General features: G+C 47.4%; 2 protein-coding genes across 2 annotated transcripts in view; one reads left to right on the forward strand and one right to left on the reverse strand.

Moving 5' to 3' along the window:
- Nucleotides 1-765: 765 nt before the first annotated feature.
- LOC105452959 (coiled-coil domain-containing protein 43) lies at nucleotides 766-2,877 on the forward strand. Its single transcript, XM_011694526.1, has 3 exons — nucleotides 766-1,320; nucleotides 1,751-2,136; nucleotides 2,223-2,877. Exons 1-3 carry the CDS (start codon nucleotides 1,156-1,158, stop codon nucleotides 2,293-2,295), a joined length of 624 nt encoding a protein of 207 aa, XP_011692828.1. The 5' UTR covers nucleotides 766-1,155; the 3' UTR covers nucleotides 2,296-2,877.
- A 92-nt stretch (nucleotides 2,878-2,969) lies between these two features.
- The window catches only part of LOC105452961, a 94,094-nt gene continuing 77,666 nt past the window's right edge, over nucleotides 2,970-19,397 (reverse strand). Inside the window, exons 3-10 of the mRNA XM_011694528.1 lie at nucleotides 10,942-11,086; nucleotides 10,237-10,453; nucleotides 9,685-9,783; nucleotides 9,294-9,452; nucleotides 9,071-9,209; nucleotides 8,647-8,962; nucleotides 8,375-8,504; nucleotides 2,970-8,145 (exon numbers count right to left, since the gene is read on the reverse strand). Of these exons, the coding sequence (XP_011692830.1) occupies nucleotides 7,662-8,145; nucleotides 8,375-8,504; nucleotides 8,647-8,962; nucleotides 9,071-9,209; nucleotides 9,294-9,452; nucleotides 9,685-9,783; nucleotides 10,237-10,453; nucleotides 10,942-11,086 (1,689 nt within the window). The 3' untranslated portion in view covers nucleotides 2,970-7,661. The remainder of the gene's footprint in view (nucleotides 8,146-8,374; nucleotides 8,505-8,646; nucleotides 8,963-9,070; nucleotides 9,210-9,293; nucleotides 9,453-9,684; nucleotides 9,784-10,236; nucleotides 10,454-10,941; nucleotides 11,087-19,397) is intronic.

The following is a 19,397-nucleotide window of genomic DNA, read 5'->3' on the forward strand; positions in this document are numbered from 1 at the left end:
GGGGCGCTGCGATCGGCGCGAAGCTGATGCGCGCGAGCGCGATCATCTGGTGACAACGCGGGAGCTTCGAAATTGAATCTCGTTTGATTCTTTCTTTTTTATTTATTAAAAACCGAGGATACTTTTTAATAGCGATAGGCAACCTTAATAGCAATTTCAATAGGAGGTTCTTCCTCAAGAGCCATCATACTTTTAACTGATAATAAGTTGGTTTCTAAAATACATTTTTTGTTAAAAAGATTCTTACGCGGCGTTACGTTTTACTGTCGGATCGTCAAAAGTGTCGATCTGTGATCTACTACCAATTTCGAATATCTTGTGGCGAGTATCGTTCGTATCGACACTGTTTTCATTTCCAGACGACTTCGATCAAACTCCAATTTAATTTCATTGACAGAATTGCTTAAAATAAAACTTGTAACTATGCATTCCTAATTTAAGTTTACCTGTCACACAGTGTCAAACAACAGAAAATTAATAATTCCATATATGTCAATAAAATTAATACTGTGGATGTTAAACCTTCCAAGATCTCGGAACAATATTTTAGTATCGTGTGAATACATTAAGTTTTACTCGACAAGCCAATCGAAACGACCTTTTTTTCTACACAATATATGTTACAATTTTAAAGCTTTAACTTATAGGTATTGCAAATTTCTTTCGTGTCGTCTGGCACGGAAAAAATCTACATCTCGCCGTATATGTGTGTACGATATACGACACACACACACACGCGCGCGCGCAGTGTCATGCACGAGTGTCAAGGTGCGCACGCTCCAGGAAATGCGCTCCAGAAACGGTCCGGCGGCATTCGCGCCGTCGTGTGTAGCAGCAACACACACTACGTGTACCTTAACGCGCGCCGTAAAGCTGCAGGTTTGCGTGCCGTAGGAAACTAAAGATAAAGTCCGAGCTCCGGCGACGATGTCCGCGCCGTCGTCGTGGAGATGACCGCGCGAGTCCGGCGTGTCGCGTCCAGTGTGACGAAAGATGTGACTGCTCGGGCAAATCAGGTGTCATCGCGGCGACGCTGCGCGTCCTTCCTACCTTCACTTCCTTCCTTCCTTCCTTCCTACTCTCGCCAGTCGGAGCGCGCGAAGGGGCGACCGGCGAGATCGAGACCGCGTGAACGAGCGCCGCCGGACGAGCGCGATGGCGGTCGCGGCGAACTCCTTCGACGCCTGGCTCAGCACGAAGCTGCAGGCGCTCAACACGGACGAGGGTGTCTTCGGCACGTACATCAAGGGCATCCTCAAGAGCGACGAGTCCGAGGACGAGAAGACCGAGGCGCTCGAGAGCATACTCAATGGCATAACGGTGAGTGGCGGTGGGCGAGGAGCGCGGAGCACAGGTTGAGGTTAGAACACGCGTCGCCGCATCCGTCAGGCGGTCGGAAATAATCGCGAGGTCGTGCCCCGAAAAGTACGCGTCCGTGTCTCCCGTACGCTCTACTCCAGCGAGCTCCAGTCGCGGTCCGCCCCGCGGTGTATTTTCCTCCGCCGTTTTTCGTCCGCCGAGTGCTCCATCAGAGACAGATCCATCCGAGATTGATGGATTATAAGAGAAATCGAGCTTACATTGACTACGATCTTATCAACTTTCGATAAGATCTTTAATTCTTATCCTCACGGCTTTTGGCTCGCTTAGACGCGCCAGGAATGCTCGTCCTTGTCCCTGTAATCTTGCGCCAGATTATGCAATGTCTCTTACGTTATGATAACAGACTTTCCTTTCATTTTCGTTGCAGGATAATATCGGCAAACATGTAGCAGAAATCCTGAGCGCGTGGGCAGAGTGGTTGCCAGCCGAGGAAGTGGCCGTGGCGCCCGCACCGACGGAAGACGTCGACGTCAGGCTGGCGAAGATGCTGGAGTCACAGAGTCTGCCCACGACGACGCAGAAGAGCTACACGGAGGAGGATAGACGAATACGGGAGGCTGTACTAGCGAAATACAGTCAAATGTCTGACGAAGAAAATAGCGAGGGAGACGGGGAGGAGAATGGAGCGAGCGGTGGAGATTGCGGAATCGAAAAGAACCTGAACGCAGCTACTATTGTACAGCAGGAAAGAGAGAAAAGGGAAAAGGCCAAGCTGGAGAGCCAGAAGAAGAAGGAAAAGGATAAAGAAGACAGGTAGGATGATTTCAGGCATCGATGAATTAACACATAACACGTTGGATATGCGATAGATATACTTTTAATTTAATTTTATATTTTAGAGAGAAGCAGAAGCAGCTAAAGGAAGAGAAAAAGGAGAAGAGAAAAACCCAGAAGGGAGAGAGGCGGAGGTAGCATCGAAACAAAAGCGTTGGGAAACTTGCTTTGAGATTATCGACTACATATATGCTGTGGTATTCATATATGTCTATCTAAATATTGTCGTGCATGCAACGATCTCCGACAGTTATTTAAATCGTTATTTAAGTCATCGATCTTATATTTTTCATTAGAGGAATATGTGTGTAGCAATCCATCTGTCTGTTAGAAGATGAATTCACAGATTCAGTCGCGAATCGCATATATCGCCAAGAAGTCAGTACATACATATAATGTTGGATCATCCTGTGCCTTCTGTCTCTATCTCTCTCTCTCTCTCTCAAAACAATTGTCCTTTCCTCCAAAAAGGTTCGTTACTTACCTCATCCTCTTTTCGTCTCTGATCCACTTCTAGCGTTTTAACTTCGTAGTCTGTATTCAGAGCTCGCATCTGGTTCTCACTAATTAAAATTAACGGCGATATAACTCATCGTTTCAATAAGCAATGGTTCTGAATACCGACCTTTTTAACTCATCGGTCTGCTTAGCGCGTTATACATCTCATACATATGATGTATTTAATACGAGTATGTTACAAATAAACTATTTAAATCACTAGCGCTTGGTGTTCAACCGCTACAGGGAATCCTGGGAAGGGGGCAGGGGGGACTGCAGGGGAAGATACGTCAATCAGACGTGTTCTCGTTGCATTTGTGTACATGTTTTTTTTATTAGTTATATATTTACACACAAGATACCGAGTCGAAACCGAGTCATCTTGGTATTGCATTAATAATGAAAGACAAACGCAGTAAGATAAAAACAAACGAACAAATGATACAAAAGATGATGATGCTTCAGTATCGTAATCAGTATATATATATATAGTAAATATATATATACTAATGTCATTATAATAATCATTTATTATTTAGCAATTCTCTCTCGTTTGCTAAAGTTAAGTCTGGGCAGAAATTGACGAACTCGCACTTTTACACGTTTCATAACAAGACATCCGCAATTGAACGCCAGATTACAAATCACTCTCCATGAACTCCCTCGCTCCCACATTTTTATCGGAATCGCTTCTTCCTCCGCCTCCTCCTCCTTCTCCCCCGTGCACGCGAGATACTCTCACTTCCGCGCGGATCCGCGTACCGAGATCTCTCCTCTTGCGGGCCTAGAAAAGGCGAGCGAAGCGCGCGCGCAGCCGCCGTTTAATAATCTAAACGATCCTCCGTCGCGATGCGCGCCCACGGGATCGCTTTACGCATTTTAGCGAGCGTCTTCTCGAACGAGGGGTACTCCCCCCCTCCTCGTATATACGGTCACTCGCGTCTCTATCGTCTAATGAAAACTTACTAGCGCGTCTAACACAAACGCGTAACTTTATGATTGTCCTACTAGGATGATCTACGAGGCTCGGCCGTCGTAACGGTGGCTCCTTCGCAACAAAACGCAGGGTCCTCCTCGTCGGACGCGTTATCCGTCGCGGGAAGGGGAGAGGGGGTCACACACGCACGCGTATTATACTTAATTTAATTCGATAGTGTCTAATCGCGTCGTTAAAATTCGTTAATTAGTTGCACACCGACTTAACGGATATATACGTCGCGCGTAGCATTCCTTCGCTGAAGCCGGAGGGAACTCTTTCCTCTTTCTCTTATTTTTTTTTCCTCTCCCTCGTGTTCAAGTGAGACGTGTGTGTGTGTACGTTCGGAGCACGTTCGTTACATCCTGGACTAGAAAAAGCCACTGTCTCCCTTTTCCGTCCGCGCCGTTGTGGGGAAATCGCGGCGTACGGCGACAACTGTTCCGTTCGCGAACGACGAATCGACCAGGTGCGAAGTCGAATAGCTTTCAGTCGAAGGACATGGACTTTCGCTCGATTTTTTTTTTTTCGCTGTTTCTTGGATGGTATTGAAATAGTACATGCCCTGGCCTCTTTTTTTAATCTTTTTTTTCCTTTCATCGCTTTAGTCCCAGCTTCGTCGGTGTCGGTCTCTAAAATTCGCAGCAGCGAATGTCCGTCTGTCTCTCCCAGAAGACAAACGACTCGGTTTTGAGTCGAGGTAAACCGACGCCGGCCAAGCCGATCACTAGTGTGTTTCTCGCTATTACGAACATGCTTCTCGTTATGTTTCTTTTTAGGCGACACGCGCGTGCCGAGTGTGCACGTGTGTTGGTCTGCATAAGTGATGATGCACGTCACACGTAGATTATACAACCGTCCCGTTTATACAGATACTATAATTTGATCCCGCTGTATACAATAGTGAACACAACTAAAAACTTAAGACTGTACAATTGAACGGCGTTTTGTATTTTTTTTTCTTCTTTTTAGAGGGGGGTTGGGGGGGGGGCGAGAGGCCGGGGACTCCGTAGACGGAGTCGCGCGCGTGTTCTTCGCGAAACGCCCTTCTTCTAATTAGTCCTCTATCGTATCCTAGACTTAACTCGTTTTTGCCCTCGCGCGTTACCGCGCCTCACGTGGTATAATAGTATAATATATTTTAATAATAAGATATATGTGTGTGTGCATAATCATACGCCACACTCTCCCTTTCTTACTCTCACCGAGAGACGACGAGTCTCCCTCGTAGGCAACGCACGCACGCACACGCATACATACACACACATACACAGTCACATCTTTATTCTATACACAATTTGATATATCTCTCGTTCCCTAGAAAGCGTCGCCTCATAGACATTACTCTCGTTGAATTTTCTTTTTCTCTTTCTTTGTTTTTTTTTTTTTCGTTTGGAGTAATCGAACGAAATGCTTACCCGAGACTTCCGTGATGATTCCGTCGCTACGTTGACGCGATTAACTCGAGAGCGACTGCTACGAACCCGCCACAAGTTGTAAGAATCGTGTATCATGTATCATAATATAATATGCGCTACTTCGTCAGTCGTTCGTTCGGGCAGATTCGCCACATACGAATAATATATTTATATATGTAATTCTTAATTATTATAATATACATCCGCTCGCGTTTTATTGGCCATTCACCGATTATGTCGCGCGATACCACTACGATTGGTACGATATTAATTGTCCTAAAAAGAGTTTCTCTTGGGCTAAAGTGGGACCGTTTGTGTGACGGCAAAGTTCAGTTTCATTATTCGTTTTGTTTTCATCGTGAGACGTTCGATAACTTTCCGCGAATCAAACAATATGCTTCAGACAGAGGAACTGAACGAGTTGGCTAAAAGTGTAATAAAAGTAAGGCGACATATCGATTTGCAGAAAACGAACTATTAGGAACAATTTCGCGATGTGTTTTTTCGTTAGCAATATAAAATAATGATTCATTTCAGTCTCTTGTGACGCGATCAGAATTTGCGAGTATATCGATAAATTCATACATCTGCTTCAAATTTTTGGCCGTGGCAATGAAAAACGGATTACAGTTTTTAGTAGGGCCTCCGATGGTTTTCGTACGTGTAATAGGACCTTCAAGAATTAGAGAAACATGGAAAAACGGAAGATTAACGTTCCACGTGGTGGAAGCTCGACAGCAACAAACGGTGGAGCGTGACACGTCTCACGTTTCTAACGTCATAATGATGTAATTATTACGAGCTCGTGCGGAACTTTAGAATGGGTACGGGCACATCGAACAATTACCAAGTCTAAAAGTAGCCTAACATTATAATACTATACAATAGGTTTTGTGTTTCTTTTTTTTGTATCAAATCCTCTGCATGTCGCGAAAATGCTCGTGATAAGTTTTCGAAAGGGCGCGTCAAATCATAAATCGCTAATTAATGCCGGGAAAAATTACGAGCAATGCGTAAATAGGTAGTACTGCGAAGGCGGAGAGGAATCTCACGGGGCGTTAATCAACATTAATTAATTAATTTCGACGTAATAAAGCATGCGTTACGTCGCGCAGACGATTATTGACAACAGAAGAGCGGTGTAGCGGCGGTAATAAAGGGATCACTGAAAATCACTGAAAATTATCAGGTTTCTTTTTTTTTTATGTATCCATAGTAAGCGAACTAGCATGCTGCTGCTGCTGCTTGCTGCTGTTCCGAGACTTCAAAAACGCATTAATTAAAATCTGTACATGCCTACGTATATAAGTAGTGTTAACTCTGTCATTATATCGATGATAAATCCTCGTTACTTGTATGCCGCTATATCTTTGCGGTAATAGTAGCGATATAGCGATTATTACAGATAATAAGAAAATAATGATTAATAGTAAATTGAAATTATTATATTAGCAATCGTTACTTCTTAATATCAGAGAGATCTAAGTAAGACAGTGGTAGTTTAATATCACAATAAGACTACTCAGGCCTCGTTAAACTGGGGCACACGCTTCACGTATTTAATGTTACTCTTGACACTTCGCCTTGGCGCTTCGTTATTAATCGCGCGACCCTGTGTTGGCGACACAGGTCTCGAACGACTCAGGTTCTTCTCGGCACGACCGTAATTCGATGGTAATCCCCGACGTTACGCTGCAATCGTCGGGCGAATCGTTGTTTTCAACCATAACGTGCTCTTTCGCCTCGAGCTCCTCGCTTCTCTATCGTTGCCACGATACGTGCGTCGTATCGCGCCACTTTGCACTGGCGTAGTTATCTAAAGTACGATGCTACTGTACGGTATACTTTCCGATTGCGTTTACGCGTGCGAGCTTCTTTTTTTTTCTTTTTATCGTCGTAACACGCAGCCCGAAGGCGAATCGTCTATCTCACGGTTCGTTGACAGCAAGGCAAACTACGCATTTTATGCAAACTTTCAATTTTAACTTGTAATTTCTTTTTTATATCTACGGCCGAGACTTCGTCACCTGTGTTAATGTCGTGCACTTTATACAGGCGCGAGGTAAACATTCGAACCAGATAGGTACGATGGTCCATGTCGAAATGTGATCGGTATACACTGAAACGATTTGCTAGTATCCTCATCGTAGGCAACAGGTTTACATTTTTCCGCGAATAACTACGATAATGCGCGCGCGCGCGAGTTCGTTACGATTACCTGAGTGATATTGGATCGCCAGAGTCCCCGGGAGCGCGCGGAATCGATCGATCACGCGATCGCTATTTGCTCGTCACGCGCCTGTGCGCGCTCTTCTCCCGTCGTCAGATCGTCATTTTGGCCTCATAGCTCGATACATGCCGAGACTAGCGACTCTGCGTTTTTTTTTCTTTTTTAACTAGCCGTTTGGCATCGAGAAACGGTAACGTCGGACCGCGGCCAGCCAGTTCTACACGCGCCTTCCGTTCAACTGTGCACCCGCTCTTGACGTACATCGGAGTGATACAACATCGACGCACACTTCCCCCCCGCGGCAGTGCAAAGAGTGAGCGTCATGCCGATCGCGTCGGTACGCGAGTTAGCCCGTTTAGAAGTGGCTGGCGCAAACCCGACTTCACAATATCGGCGGCAGGAACGTGCCTGAGTCGTCGAGATTCGGGTCTAGGCTCGCAACGATGTCGCCGGTCGACGCGTGCCTCGATGTCGCTGTCTGCGTGCTGCTCGCCAGGGCGTGACTGCTCGCGCTGCCGTTCAGCTTGCTCTTCACCATCAGGCCGCCGCCGTTGTCGGTGACGTCGGTGCCCGTGGAGACCTTCGGCATGTACTTGCGACCCTTGTACAGCCGGTACATCGTGTACGGCGGGTCCTCCATCGTCGTCGCCCGTTGCCGCGGCGCGCTCACAGTCACGCTCACCGTCTGCGGAGCGTGGGCGGATTCCCGCGGCGTGTCGACGCTCGTCGTCGTCGTGTTCGCACTCGCGTTCACCGTCGACGAGGCTATCGCCGACGTGGAGGAGCTCACGTGCGAAGACGACGACGAAGTTAGCCACTCGTGACGCATCGCCTCGTCGGGGGTCATACGCTTCTTTGGATCCCACCTGGACAAAATCAAGAAACGTTTAAGTATTAGTGTATAAATTCCGCGAACAGCGGAATTCGTAAGAACCAAGATAGAAAAAAAAAACTACGGATTTCCATCGAACAATTTATCAATTGAAAACTTTGAATTTTCAACGATACCTTAATGGGAAAATCGATTTCGTCGATGTATAACGATGACATTTTCGAATAATAAATCTACGCGCGAATAATGCATATTGTACTTACTCGAGGCATCTGCTAACAAAGTTTACGAAGAGCATGTCGGAGCACCGAAGAGCCATTGAGAGGTTCTTGCTACCTGCCCATCTCTTCTTGCCCTTGCTGTTTGTCACGCATCGCGGGCTTCCCTTCTGATCTGCAATTATTTTAAACCCGGTTCTTTGAGTACTACAGTGCGCGGCACGCCCGCTTTTATCTTTTAGTAGGGGGGAAGGAGGGGGGGGGAGGCTCTCCCGCCTCTGCAGAGTTTTCAGTACTCGCGGATATTAATAGCTTACCGAAGAAGAGCCTGCGACGAGTGGCGTGATTGATAATGTGCTCCGGTGGCAGACCGAGGACTTCCATAATGCAGGCAAGTTGCTCTATCTCGTCCTCGCCCGGAAACAGCGGATACCCCGTGTACAGCTCGGCTAAGATACAGCCCAGGCTCCACATATCGATCGGCGTGCCGTAGGGAAGACCGAGAATCACTTCCGGACTCCTGTAGAACCTCGACTGTATGTACGTGTAAACGCGCTGGTGGCTGTAACACGACGAGCCGAAATCGATGACTTTGATCGAGCTGCTCCCCCGTTGTTTCAGCAGCACGTTTTCCTGTAACAATGACGCCAATGTATACATATATATATATATATATATATGAGAACGGCGCACTCGGGATTAACGTGAATAAAGCACGATTGTGCGGGCGGCGTTACCCACCGGTTTCAAGTCGCAGTGAATGATGTTCTCTCGATAGAGCAGTCTCAGGCAACTAATTAGCGAGTTGGCGAAACGGCGGATCAGGCTCAGGCTGAATCCTTGATAATTGTTCTTTTTGATTAGCTCGTACAGATTCAAGCTGCAACAATTTTTCTTTGTTCGTTTAACAAATTCTCACAGGCGAAAACCCAGACTTCTGCTTTCATCTCGCTTGATCGCTCACCTCATTAATTCGAAACTGATGCACAGATGATTCCTGAAGTAAAAATATTCTAGCATGTGTATCACATTGTGCTGCGAGTTCGCCTCCAGGTCCTTCTTTCTGAGATGCTCCAGGATTCTCACCTCGATGAGAGCCTGATGGTGGAATCTCTTCTTGTTCCTGCAAGGACAGGTGAAAGCCGCGCTGTTTAAATGAAGAAAAAGAAAAAGAAAAAAAAACGACGCGCGAAAAGAACGGTGCGCTCGGAAAAGCGAACGCATTCGGAAAAATGCCGGATGTATCTAGGCATTATTCATTGCGGACACGCGTCGCGTTTTTTTTTTCCACATAACTCACGGTCTGAGTCGCGCTGAGTCACTCATCGCGAGATGAGTGTAGCGTTTCCGCGTACCTGATAATCTTGATGGCGATGTGCTGTCCCGTTTTGTGATCCAGCGCTCGGATCACCTGACCGAAACTTCCCTTGCCGATCACCTCCAGGATCTCGTATCTGCGTGCACACAAGTTTACGAATAATTGACACACGTGCGGGCTAAAACGACGTGGACAACGGGACGTGAGGAACGGACGGAAAGAAGAGCCGCAATTACCGGTCCCGTTTGACCGTTAGATCATTCACGCGCGTAAGAAAATTCGTCGTCGACCATTCTTTTTACTTACCGTTTCGCGATTTATCGTGCTGTTTACCGCGCGCGTTTAGACGCACACAAGAGCTGTGTGCACGCGCGGCTCTTAACCGCAATTTCTCCTCTCTCTCTCGAGAGTAACGACGTACGGAATGCAAGTGCGCGCAATTGCGAGAATTCCGTTGCTAGCTATACGATCCTCTAGCCAGTACGCTCGGCGAAACAAACATCGTGCGGCGATAACAATTAGGAGAGAAGAGGGAAAGTCGCGCGCATCGAGAGAGGAGAGAGGCGAAAGAGGATGATCGGACGCTCACCTGTAGGAGATATGATCGTGCAGGACCTTGTTGTAACTGCCGTTCTCGTCGTCGTAACCGCCGTTCTGGGAGGAGACCTCCTCGCCGTGGATCTTGTGGGCCGACAGGCCCAGATACCAGATCTCCGAGTACTTCTCGATCTCGGCGCGCTCGAATTCCGTCAGTCTGGAGCCGTAATACTTCACCGCCTCCTGGGGCGTCATGGGCAGTCTCCCGGCTATTTTTTCCGAGCGAAGAAAAAACACACATCAGGCCGGCTGCGTACTTCGGGGAGTCCGCGTGAGTTACGTAAGTCACCGATGGCTCGTAAACTCTTTTCTCGCTACGGCGGAATCATCTTTGCAACGTATTACGCGAATCCTACGCGTTTCTCTCGATTAATCTTGGCCGCGGAAAGCGCTTAATTTCTATTAAACCGTGTAAAGCTGTAATCATTCGTTCGCCAAGTATAATCCGAGAATCGCCTTTCCGAGGAGTAATGAATAATATCTCTCATATATGCCGTAATCCTATATTGCCGGCAATTCACGTCAGCGTAACGGCGCGTTCCGTATGCTCGGATGCGTATCCGCGCGGCGTCTTAAATACGCAATTCGGTCGACGGTATATTAAATGATAGCGCGGCACGACTGGCGCACGTTTCCCCGCACTCTGCGCCCGTATAAGGTATCGCGATTTTCACGTAATCATAGAGTTCTCACGTACCGTATACTTCGGGGGAAGTAGCGCTGATGGGTTCATGCAGCGGCATATTATGGATGTTGTTGCTCGTGCTGTTAGAATTGTTTGCATTGTTGTTGTCCGTCTTGTCCACTCGCGTCGGCTTGCTGTTGAAGAAAGACGACAGTTTCTGCAAACAGAAAGGATTTTTCTCTTTACACAACGCACGAGAGCAAGCACTACGTGTCGAAAGGCGCGCCACGAAAATTCGCGACGGCGACATATGTGAACAAGACCCCGAGCTCGCGACTCGCAGATTTATATTTACCCACGCGTACGTTGACTCGACTTTTCGAGGGCGCGAGTGTATTTTATAATCTGCGAGTTTCTCTCTCAGGAGAGAACAAGGGAGAGACTATTCACCCATAATTCCCCATAATTCCAGCGCGAGACATATCAACCGAATTGTAAAATTGATTAAATGGCGCGTGGTGAGAAAGTGAACGTTGAAATTTTCAGAAGGATACGGAGAGAGAGCGTATTCAATTAATTTTCACTGAAGGCCCATCCCCGAATTCAAAAAGAAAGTTTAATGCGATGCCTTTTAAGAGATCCCCCCCCTCCCCCCGCGAGATCAATATACATCAAACATATATATCCCCTCCGAGGTACCTTCTGTGCGTTTCTCCGCCGCAATTTTATCGACGTGAGGAAATAACACCGCAATTACCCCGCGTTCGGTTTTCGCATTAAAATTGGCCGAATTGCTTCCGTGGCGATCGAAGCTTTTTTTCGCGTCGTGAAAGTGGCGCGGTGGTATGATCTCTTAAAGAAAGTGGCACGCACGACGAATCTCGCGCATCTCGGCAAGTCCATGTGTTATACGTGCGTGTAAGACTGCGCGATGTTCTGACCCCCGATTTAACAAGTTTAACGACACCGAGAAGTGACCCGGACAATTATTTCTTCACTGTCGACAGAGAGAAAGAGAGAGAGTCATTTAAAACTGTTTCGTCGGCGCAGCGAGCCTTTCCGTATCAACAGCCAAGGGCAGTCACCGGTCGTGAATGCACCTCGAATGACAATCAGACCCGCTGTTGTTGTTCCCAGTTCGCGTCGGAGAACCGTCGTTGCTAGCCGTTCATTAGATTTCCTCGCGCGTCTTTCCGCCGATGTTAAATATTTATAGTCGAACGCCGGCAATCGATTTCGGGTGTCGTTGCCAACTCCGCGAGCGTCCGGCAACCGGAGAGTATAATATATATTTATGGAGAATATCCTGACAACATAAGTCAGCGGAACGTGTTTAATGGCGAAGCGATAAATTATCGCGACAACTTGTGGCGTCTTCTGGCGTAAGGTCAAACACCTCTCGAATCTACTGTATTCTAAAAAGAATCATATTCGAGATAAGAACTTTCCTTTTCCTGCTTTCTCATTCATCCTCGCATTCTCACGCGAGAATAATATATCGAGAACGGTGGCGAGTTTATTTATTCACAAATAAAATTACGCGAGAGAAAGAGAGAATACGCGCGTTTTATTTTCGGTCTTTGAGTATCTTGGAAACAGAGACACCTTGCCGAGTGATGCAGGATACCACGCTCACCTCGCTCCAGATGTAGCACTGTTAACAGTATTTACGCGTGACGTTATGAGAAAGTATCGAAGTAACGAATGCACACTTTGTATATATGAATATTCAATAGCTCTGCATATCGCGCACCGCGTGTGTGTTACCGACGTTTACCTTCGACGTACGGCAACCGTATAATTTTCTGTACGCAAAATACTCACATTGGAATACCAAGTGTTCGCTTCAGCGCATGTCGACGTGACGATCGCCGCATCTTAATTAATGACGATCACCCTAAATAGTTTTCTCTTCGCGCGAGCGTTTGATCTACGTCCTACGGAGGCGCGAGCCTAGCGACAAAGAACGACGCGATTTGGCGCCAATTGATCAAGCTTGGCCGGCAATTAAGGTCAGGCGAATGTTGGCATAAATTCCTATTAAAGGGTCGCCAGACGGTTCACAAGTACTCTCACGGCGTCCTTGTTGCCGTCTAGTTCTACATCGCTTCGCGTCTACGCAATCGCGCCGACCGACCGACTCGCGAGGGGAATCTCGTCAGCCGAAACGATTCAATCGTAACGCGAAATCCCGCGATCGCGCGATTTTCCACGATATTCGAGTGTACCGTCGTACAGACGTGATGTGATCTCTGGCTTCGTTAATTTCGCGCGCGATGAAATCCCAATTAAAATGCGGATCTGAGAATGGATCCGGCGGCTCTCTCGTCTGACCTGGCGCAATGAAAAATTATTATCGCCAGTTGCACGACTTGGACCGGTGATACACGGATACGTTTTACGCGAACGAGAGGGGGGTGGTGGGAGGGCAGCCGCATAAATAAAAAGTCGCGAATGAATAACCGTGCGGACCGGAGATCGCTCGTATAAATTGTAAGTTTACATTTACCTCGCGCCACTCTTACCAATCTCTCTTATCGGCTCTCTCTCTCTCTCTCTCTTCCTCTCTTTTTTTCGATGTACCTGACCGATCGCAAGCCTCTCGCGCTCCTTCGCGTCTCTTTCTTTCTCTCTACCAACAGAGGCAGCTCGTCGCTGAGCCCCGATGCGGCATGCTCAACGCGGCACGCATAAATAACACGCACGAATCGCGCCGCCAAGACTCACGTAATGAATCCGCCACGAGCCAAGCTCCTTTTAACCCTCGGAACTCAGAAAATCCAGAGACAAGAAAGATGACGGGGACAATGCCTCGTACGAGACAAAGATAAATTCGTCGTGAAAAGCCTTGCGCTTTTCAAGCGAGCACAGTATGAAAGCGGCGAACATATAGCAGCGGGGGAGAAATTTTCTCAAGGACGCGCGCTCGGTTTCAGCCGCCGGAGGCCAGTAAACCGTATGCCTATCCGATCGCGCAGATAGCCGCATGCACAATAACTCCCCGTGTATCCCAGTTATGTTATGCGGTTTACCTTGTGACATCTCCCAGTCGCGGCCGCCTTTCTAATGCCGCGTGCGCCAACGCGATGCTGCAGCTGTTCTCGCCGCGATTACGTACCCGCAGCAGCCGCGCGGCCGTAAGTGTACCTACGCGTGTATACTCGGATACGTATGGGATACTCGCAGCAGCGCTTGACACGTGTGGGCGTATCGGTATCTCGGAAGCACGACGCAGTGTGGAAACGTCACTCTGCCATGCTGTACGCACAGAGAGGAGCTCATTAACCCGCGCGAGCGAAGCCTCGATCCCCGGAGCGGCGCGGTGCTCCCTTACGACGTAAGAGCGCCTTGAGAGCGACTTAAATGGACGCGGATACAAACGGGCAGCGCGCATTTTCACCGCGTGTTCGACGGCTAATTGCGATATAAACGTATCGTATGCTTGCGCAGCACTTTCCCCCGAGTGTCACGGATTTTTTAGATTTCTTCTCTGCGAAACGTCTCCGCGCGCGAACAAGTTGCTCAAGAGAGACGCCTCAATGGATTTGAACCTGAGAAATACACACAAATAATAATAATAATAATAAAAGCTTTTCTTCTTCTATTAAATGCCAGGCAGAAATCCAGCGGGATCTACATGATACACCTTGCGTATGTACACAGCGGCAGATTGGATAAACAGGAATATCTCGCGCGGAAGCCACTAGATACGTGTATCAACATATCTCATCCACCCACGAATCGCGCGTAAAAGCATCAGCTGTATGTTTTGTTTAATTCAGCAAATACGCGGGCAAATACTCACGATGGCGTCGGGATTGAAAATCACTTGCAATACGGAGAGAGGAGGAGGATAATGGCATTGCGAATGCGAATTAATGTTCACACGGTGTTTGCCGTTCATCGGCAAACGGCTCGGCGTGCACCGAGTTGACTCTTTCGTTCTACCGTCATAAAGGGGGGCGCGCGCGCGTGCCGTGAACATAACTGCACACTCATGATTGTCGTGAATGCGGCTCATTAAAACTTCCGGGCGAAGACCATTTCGGGTGGCCACGTGCGAAACGAAATTCCCGGTCCCGCTATTCGTAATCCCTCGAGCGGCAAATTGTCAATTAATTCCGATTACACGAAAGCAAGACAGCCCGGAGGGGATCGACGCGAACGATGCAAACGTGCAGCCGTTTATACGGTCGAAAGTGTCACGCGCGACCCAGTTTTGCATTTATTTTGTACGGTTTGATAATTCAGAACAATAGAATTTGTAAAATAAATTCCTCAGCCGAGAACAAAATCTGAAGAACGATGTTTTTTTTTGTTGGTAAATATACTGTTCTACTTCGATTTATAAAATGAATCGCACGTATCGTGATGTAAACGCAATTTCAATCGGAAATTAGTGTCGAGTTTATTTACGCACGAAGAGATATTCTGAGGCGAGGTTTCTCGCCAAAAGGGTAAAGATATTTCTTTTCGATGTTCCGTTATCAAGATTAGCTGCGCCCGTATAAGCGACTGTTCGGATTACTTTTCCGTCGTAATTAGAAAGTGTTTTTGTTATACGAGATACGTGTGCGATCTCTTGTAAAGCGGGAAAGTGAAACCGCCTGCCAGTAAGCGTGATAAATCACCAGCTAATCCGTACTTTAACGACTTAATTTCGCCCGGCTATTAATAGGATCCGAAATGTACGCGTATTCCCGCGGAGAATCTCGGCGTAACCGATTATTTGAACAGATGCGTCTCGTAACTATGATTTGGCGCGGCATCAATTTGCGACCCCTCGGTGATTTATTATCCGCAAATCTAACACCTCGGTCGCGGACAATTATAAAATCAAAGCGCACGAGCCCGCTATTAGGTATGTTCTAAAATTTCGACCGAATCATATACTCGGTTACTGTCTACTTAAATTGCCAAAGTAAATCCCGCGTTCAATGTCCCGTAAACACATTTAGAAATATTTCGAATTAAATCGCAGTTATTAACGCATCAGCGAGTATTTACTGAGAGAAAGTATTCGCAAATAAATTCTCCTGTCAAAATGATGTTTGAGATAAATTTCATCTGTCGAATAAAGAAGCTAAAAAAAGACATGAAACCGCAATATATTCTATATTTATCGTGCAAATTAATCCGGGCTGCGAACGGAAAAATTGAGAATCCTTTTGAGAAGTTAAAGAGCTCTCGCGTTTAACGATCAAACTAAAGTCGGATGTGCTCGAGCGATCCTCGGTTTTACCGTTAGTATTTTAATTAACGAGATCCGTCATGCGTTATTTCTAATGCGCCTATAATGCACCGACCCCCCCCGGCGCAATTACCGATTACCCGGAGGATTTATTAAGCATCGTCTACCATTGCCGGGTTCTGTTGAAATGCGAATGAAAAAGAAAAAAAAACCCGCACCGCATCACATATCCCTTCGTCAAAAAGGTCAGATATGTGAACTCGTGGAAATATTATCTCTATTCTCGTCTGCTATCCGCTCGTCTCTATACCTGTTTTTGTGCTTTCGCCTGTTTAATTCACCTCAGTTTAAATCGTCGAGGCGTAGTTAAATCAGTTCCTCGGGGTCGGGGTTTTACGTTAGTACGGGGTGCGCGAAAGCGCGAAACTTGCAAAGCGTGCCCCCGGATTGAAAATCAGCGAAAGCGAATGATACCATTCGCGCTGCTGTTGTTTCTCTCTCTTTGTCTACAATTTCTCTCCTTCGCTCGGGCACGCGCGGTTCCGGCCTAGAAGCGCCCCGAGGTGGATACCGAATGATATCCTCCAACGTTATCATTGACACACTTGCCAAACCGACCCCAGAGACTCGGCTGCGGTCTCGTCGCGATCGAAAGTTATAGACGCACCTACGCACCTGCACACGCGCGCGCTTGCACATCCTGGCCGGGATTGCGTAAGAGTTACACATAGCACGATCCGCTTCCTTTCCGCACGGCAAAAGGAGCACGAGCGACCAACCGGTATTTTCACCGGTATCCGCCGCGCGTATAATATGCGCGCGCGCGCGCACTCACGCGAATGAGTTCCAGGTAAATTTCATAATTACGTAACGGAGCCGAGCGATAAAAGCGCACGTAGGATGCGATTGGCGGGGATTTCTCCCCGGGATTACCGGAGATTACGCGGGCCGTACGGTCGCCCGAGCCGCGATCGATTGCGGCATTAACGGATGATGTCGGGAGCCTCTAATAATCAATGACTCGTGAAACGAGAGAGTCCGGGGCGGCTTGTAATTGCGCACTCCCGCGGCTTTGCAAATTCGTAAGAAACGCGCGCTGCCGCACGCGCGTACATAGGTGCGCGCTTGGTCCCGCTCTCGTTGCATAACGCCTCTCCGGAGGATATCGCTGCGTGTGTATTGGCGCTTCGTCGGAAGGCAAGATTTCTAAGAAACTATTTTATCTGCTTAGATATATCTCTCTTCTGTGCCAAATCATGTTCGATGCAAGTTATTTATATGTATAGAAGCGTATTTGTCAGAGGCAATCGATAAGAGTCGAATCGTTATCTAGATATAATATCGGAAAGATTATTAAAAATTGTTAATCGTCGAGAAAGAAACGAAAGCGATTCGCAAATTGGGCGCATTTAGGAAAGAAAACGCAAACTGCATACTGGATATTGAGTTACAAGATACTTACATGAATGAGAATCAAACAATGCAACACGCGCGACGGGCAACAATCGTCCTTTTCAAACACGGCGGATTAATAAAGCACGCTTATTGCAATACACCTATTGATATATTAGTTATGCGTGTTACGCTGATCTGCACGCGTTTATGAAACAAACGAGATACGCACGTTTCAATCGCGTATGGATCACGTTCCGCTGAACGTCAACCGCGGCACTGCACTGTGCAAATCCTTCTAATCGAAATTCACGATTTCCGTAGATAAACAGTAACATGATTTATTCATGAAAATCCGATGCGCGGGGGGAGGGGAATGCCACCCGGGACCGGGCGTGAATCGGAACAAAAGCCTGCATGGCGCAGGGTGAGAAAGACAGCGGGAGAAAGAGAGAACTCACCTCGAGTGGCAGGAAACGCGGCCACGGTGCCGATATTTACGCGGCCTATAAACTTATTTATACGGCGCCGTTTTATCATTTTAACCGATTCCGGACGAGCGAGTTCGCCCGAGCTGGCGATTCCGCGTTTATGGACGAAGACCGGCAATTTCTCCAGGAAAATAACAATGGCGCCGGGGAGATCGGCTCGGCGGAGATGATAGCGAGCTCGATGCGCGCCGCATCTCTCTCTCTCTTTCTCTTGTAGGACAAAACTGACCTCAAATAAAACCTGCTAGAAAACATCTCGGACTCGCGAGGCCTCGCTTCTTTTTACGCGCATTCGCGCGACGCGCGTTTCGAATAATAAACTGGTTTCGAAGTTCCGGCTCTCCGTCCTTCTTCTTGGCGAGTTGGACAAGCTGCAGAGGATTGGCGCGAGACAAGACGAGCGACGCGAACGCCTTAATAAGGCAACGAAACCTTTTCATACCTACATGGCGGTGACTAGACCAAGCGGGCGTTTCTTTTTTTTTCGCGTTAACCGCCAAGTGTTCCACCTTGAGCATCTATAAATGATTTACGAGGAATATACATCTTCCGACCGGCCACTGAAACCGGTATTTCGAGAGATATAATTTTAGTATGAGATTTGGAGACTCCGTGCACCCCGTTTCTTCTCGCGTGCTCCACTTTTAATCTCCGTAGTCGATAGCTAGACGAACGATCCGTTCAACGAGAAAACGAATCCTTCGGTCGGTGCGTTCGCGGAACCCGAGAAGAAGGCCTTTATTACGATTTTTCGCGTGCGCTTTACCCGCGGACAATGGAAACTGGAAAGACAATCGAGCGTCAAGCCCGTGGAAGCCTTTCATTGCTTAACAACTTCTGCGTATTGAAATTCAATCGCCCGCCGTGCCGCGTCGAGGATACCTTTGTCGTTCACGTCGTAGGCCGCGGCGACACAATTTCCGCTTCGGAGCAGAGATTCGACCGAATGTTCAAGAACTCCCCGTTCCCCCGTCATCTTCGTGGTCTTCGACGGCAAACGATCGGGAAGCAATTATTTCGTTGAGATTTATTATCCCTCCGACAGTTTGCCTCGTCAAGAATTTTTCATTCGGCGAATCTTCCCGCAATTAAAGAAGAAATGCGTTACCTCATAATATAAAAGAAAAACTCTCTGATAAAAACTTTAGCATTAATTAACACTTTTGTAAAATAGTGAACAGAATCAATAATTAATGCTATTGTGTTGTAAGAGGCTAGCCTTAATTAATTAGCGTATAAGTAATTGAACGAGCGAGCAGATACACTTTCGTGGAATTAGATAGTTGTATTTATTTATTTTTTTCACGCGTCGACTCGAGAAACTTGGGCGGATGTAACCGGATGCGGCTACGATCTCGCGAAGGAAAAGTCGCACACGGCCTTCTTGTACACGTGAGCGCGTCACGTGTTTGGGACGCACACGTGTGATGCTGCGGTTACCGGATTCAGCAGAG

The sequence above is a fragment of the Wasmannia auropunctata genome, unplaced genomic scaffold (genome assembly GCF_000956235.1).
Source record: "Wasmannia auropunctata unplaced genomic scaffold, wasmannia.A_1.0 LD336023.1, whole genome shotgun sequence".
Lineage (NCBI taxonomy): Eukaryota > Metazoa > Arthropoda > Insecta > Hymenoptera > Formicidae > Wasmannia > Wasmannia auropunctata.

Excerpts from the sequence above, each read along its gene's own strand:
- LOC105452959 (XM_011694526.1), top strand. The coding sequence starts at position 1,156 with ATGGCGGTCGCGGCGAACTCCTTCGACGCCTGGCTCAGCACGAAGCTG. Across the intron at positions 1,321-1,750 it reads GCATACTCAATGGCATAACG|GATAATATCGGCAAACATGT; the intron begins GTGAGTGGCGGT and ends TTTTCGTTGCAG. Across the intron at positions 2,137-2,222 it reads GAAAAGGATAAAGAAGACAG|AGAGAAGCAGAAGCAGCTAA; the intron begins GTAGGATGATTT and ends TTTATATTTTAG.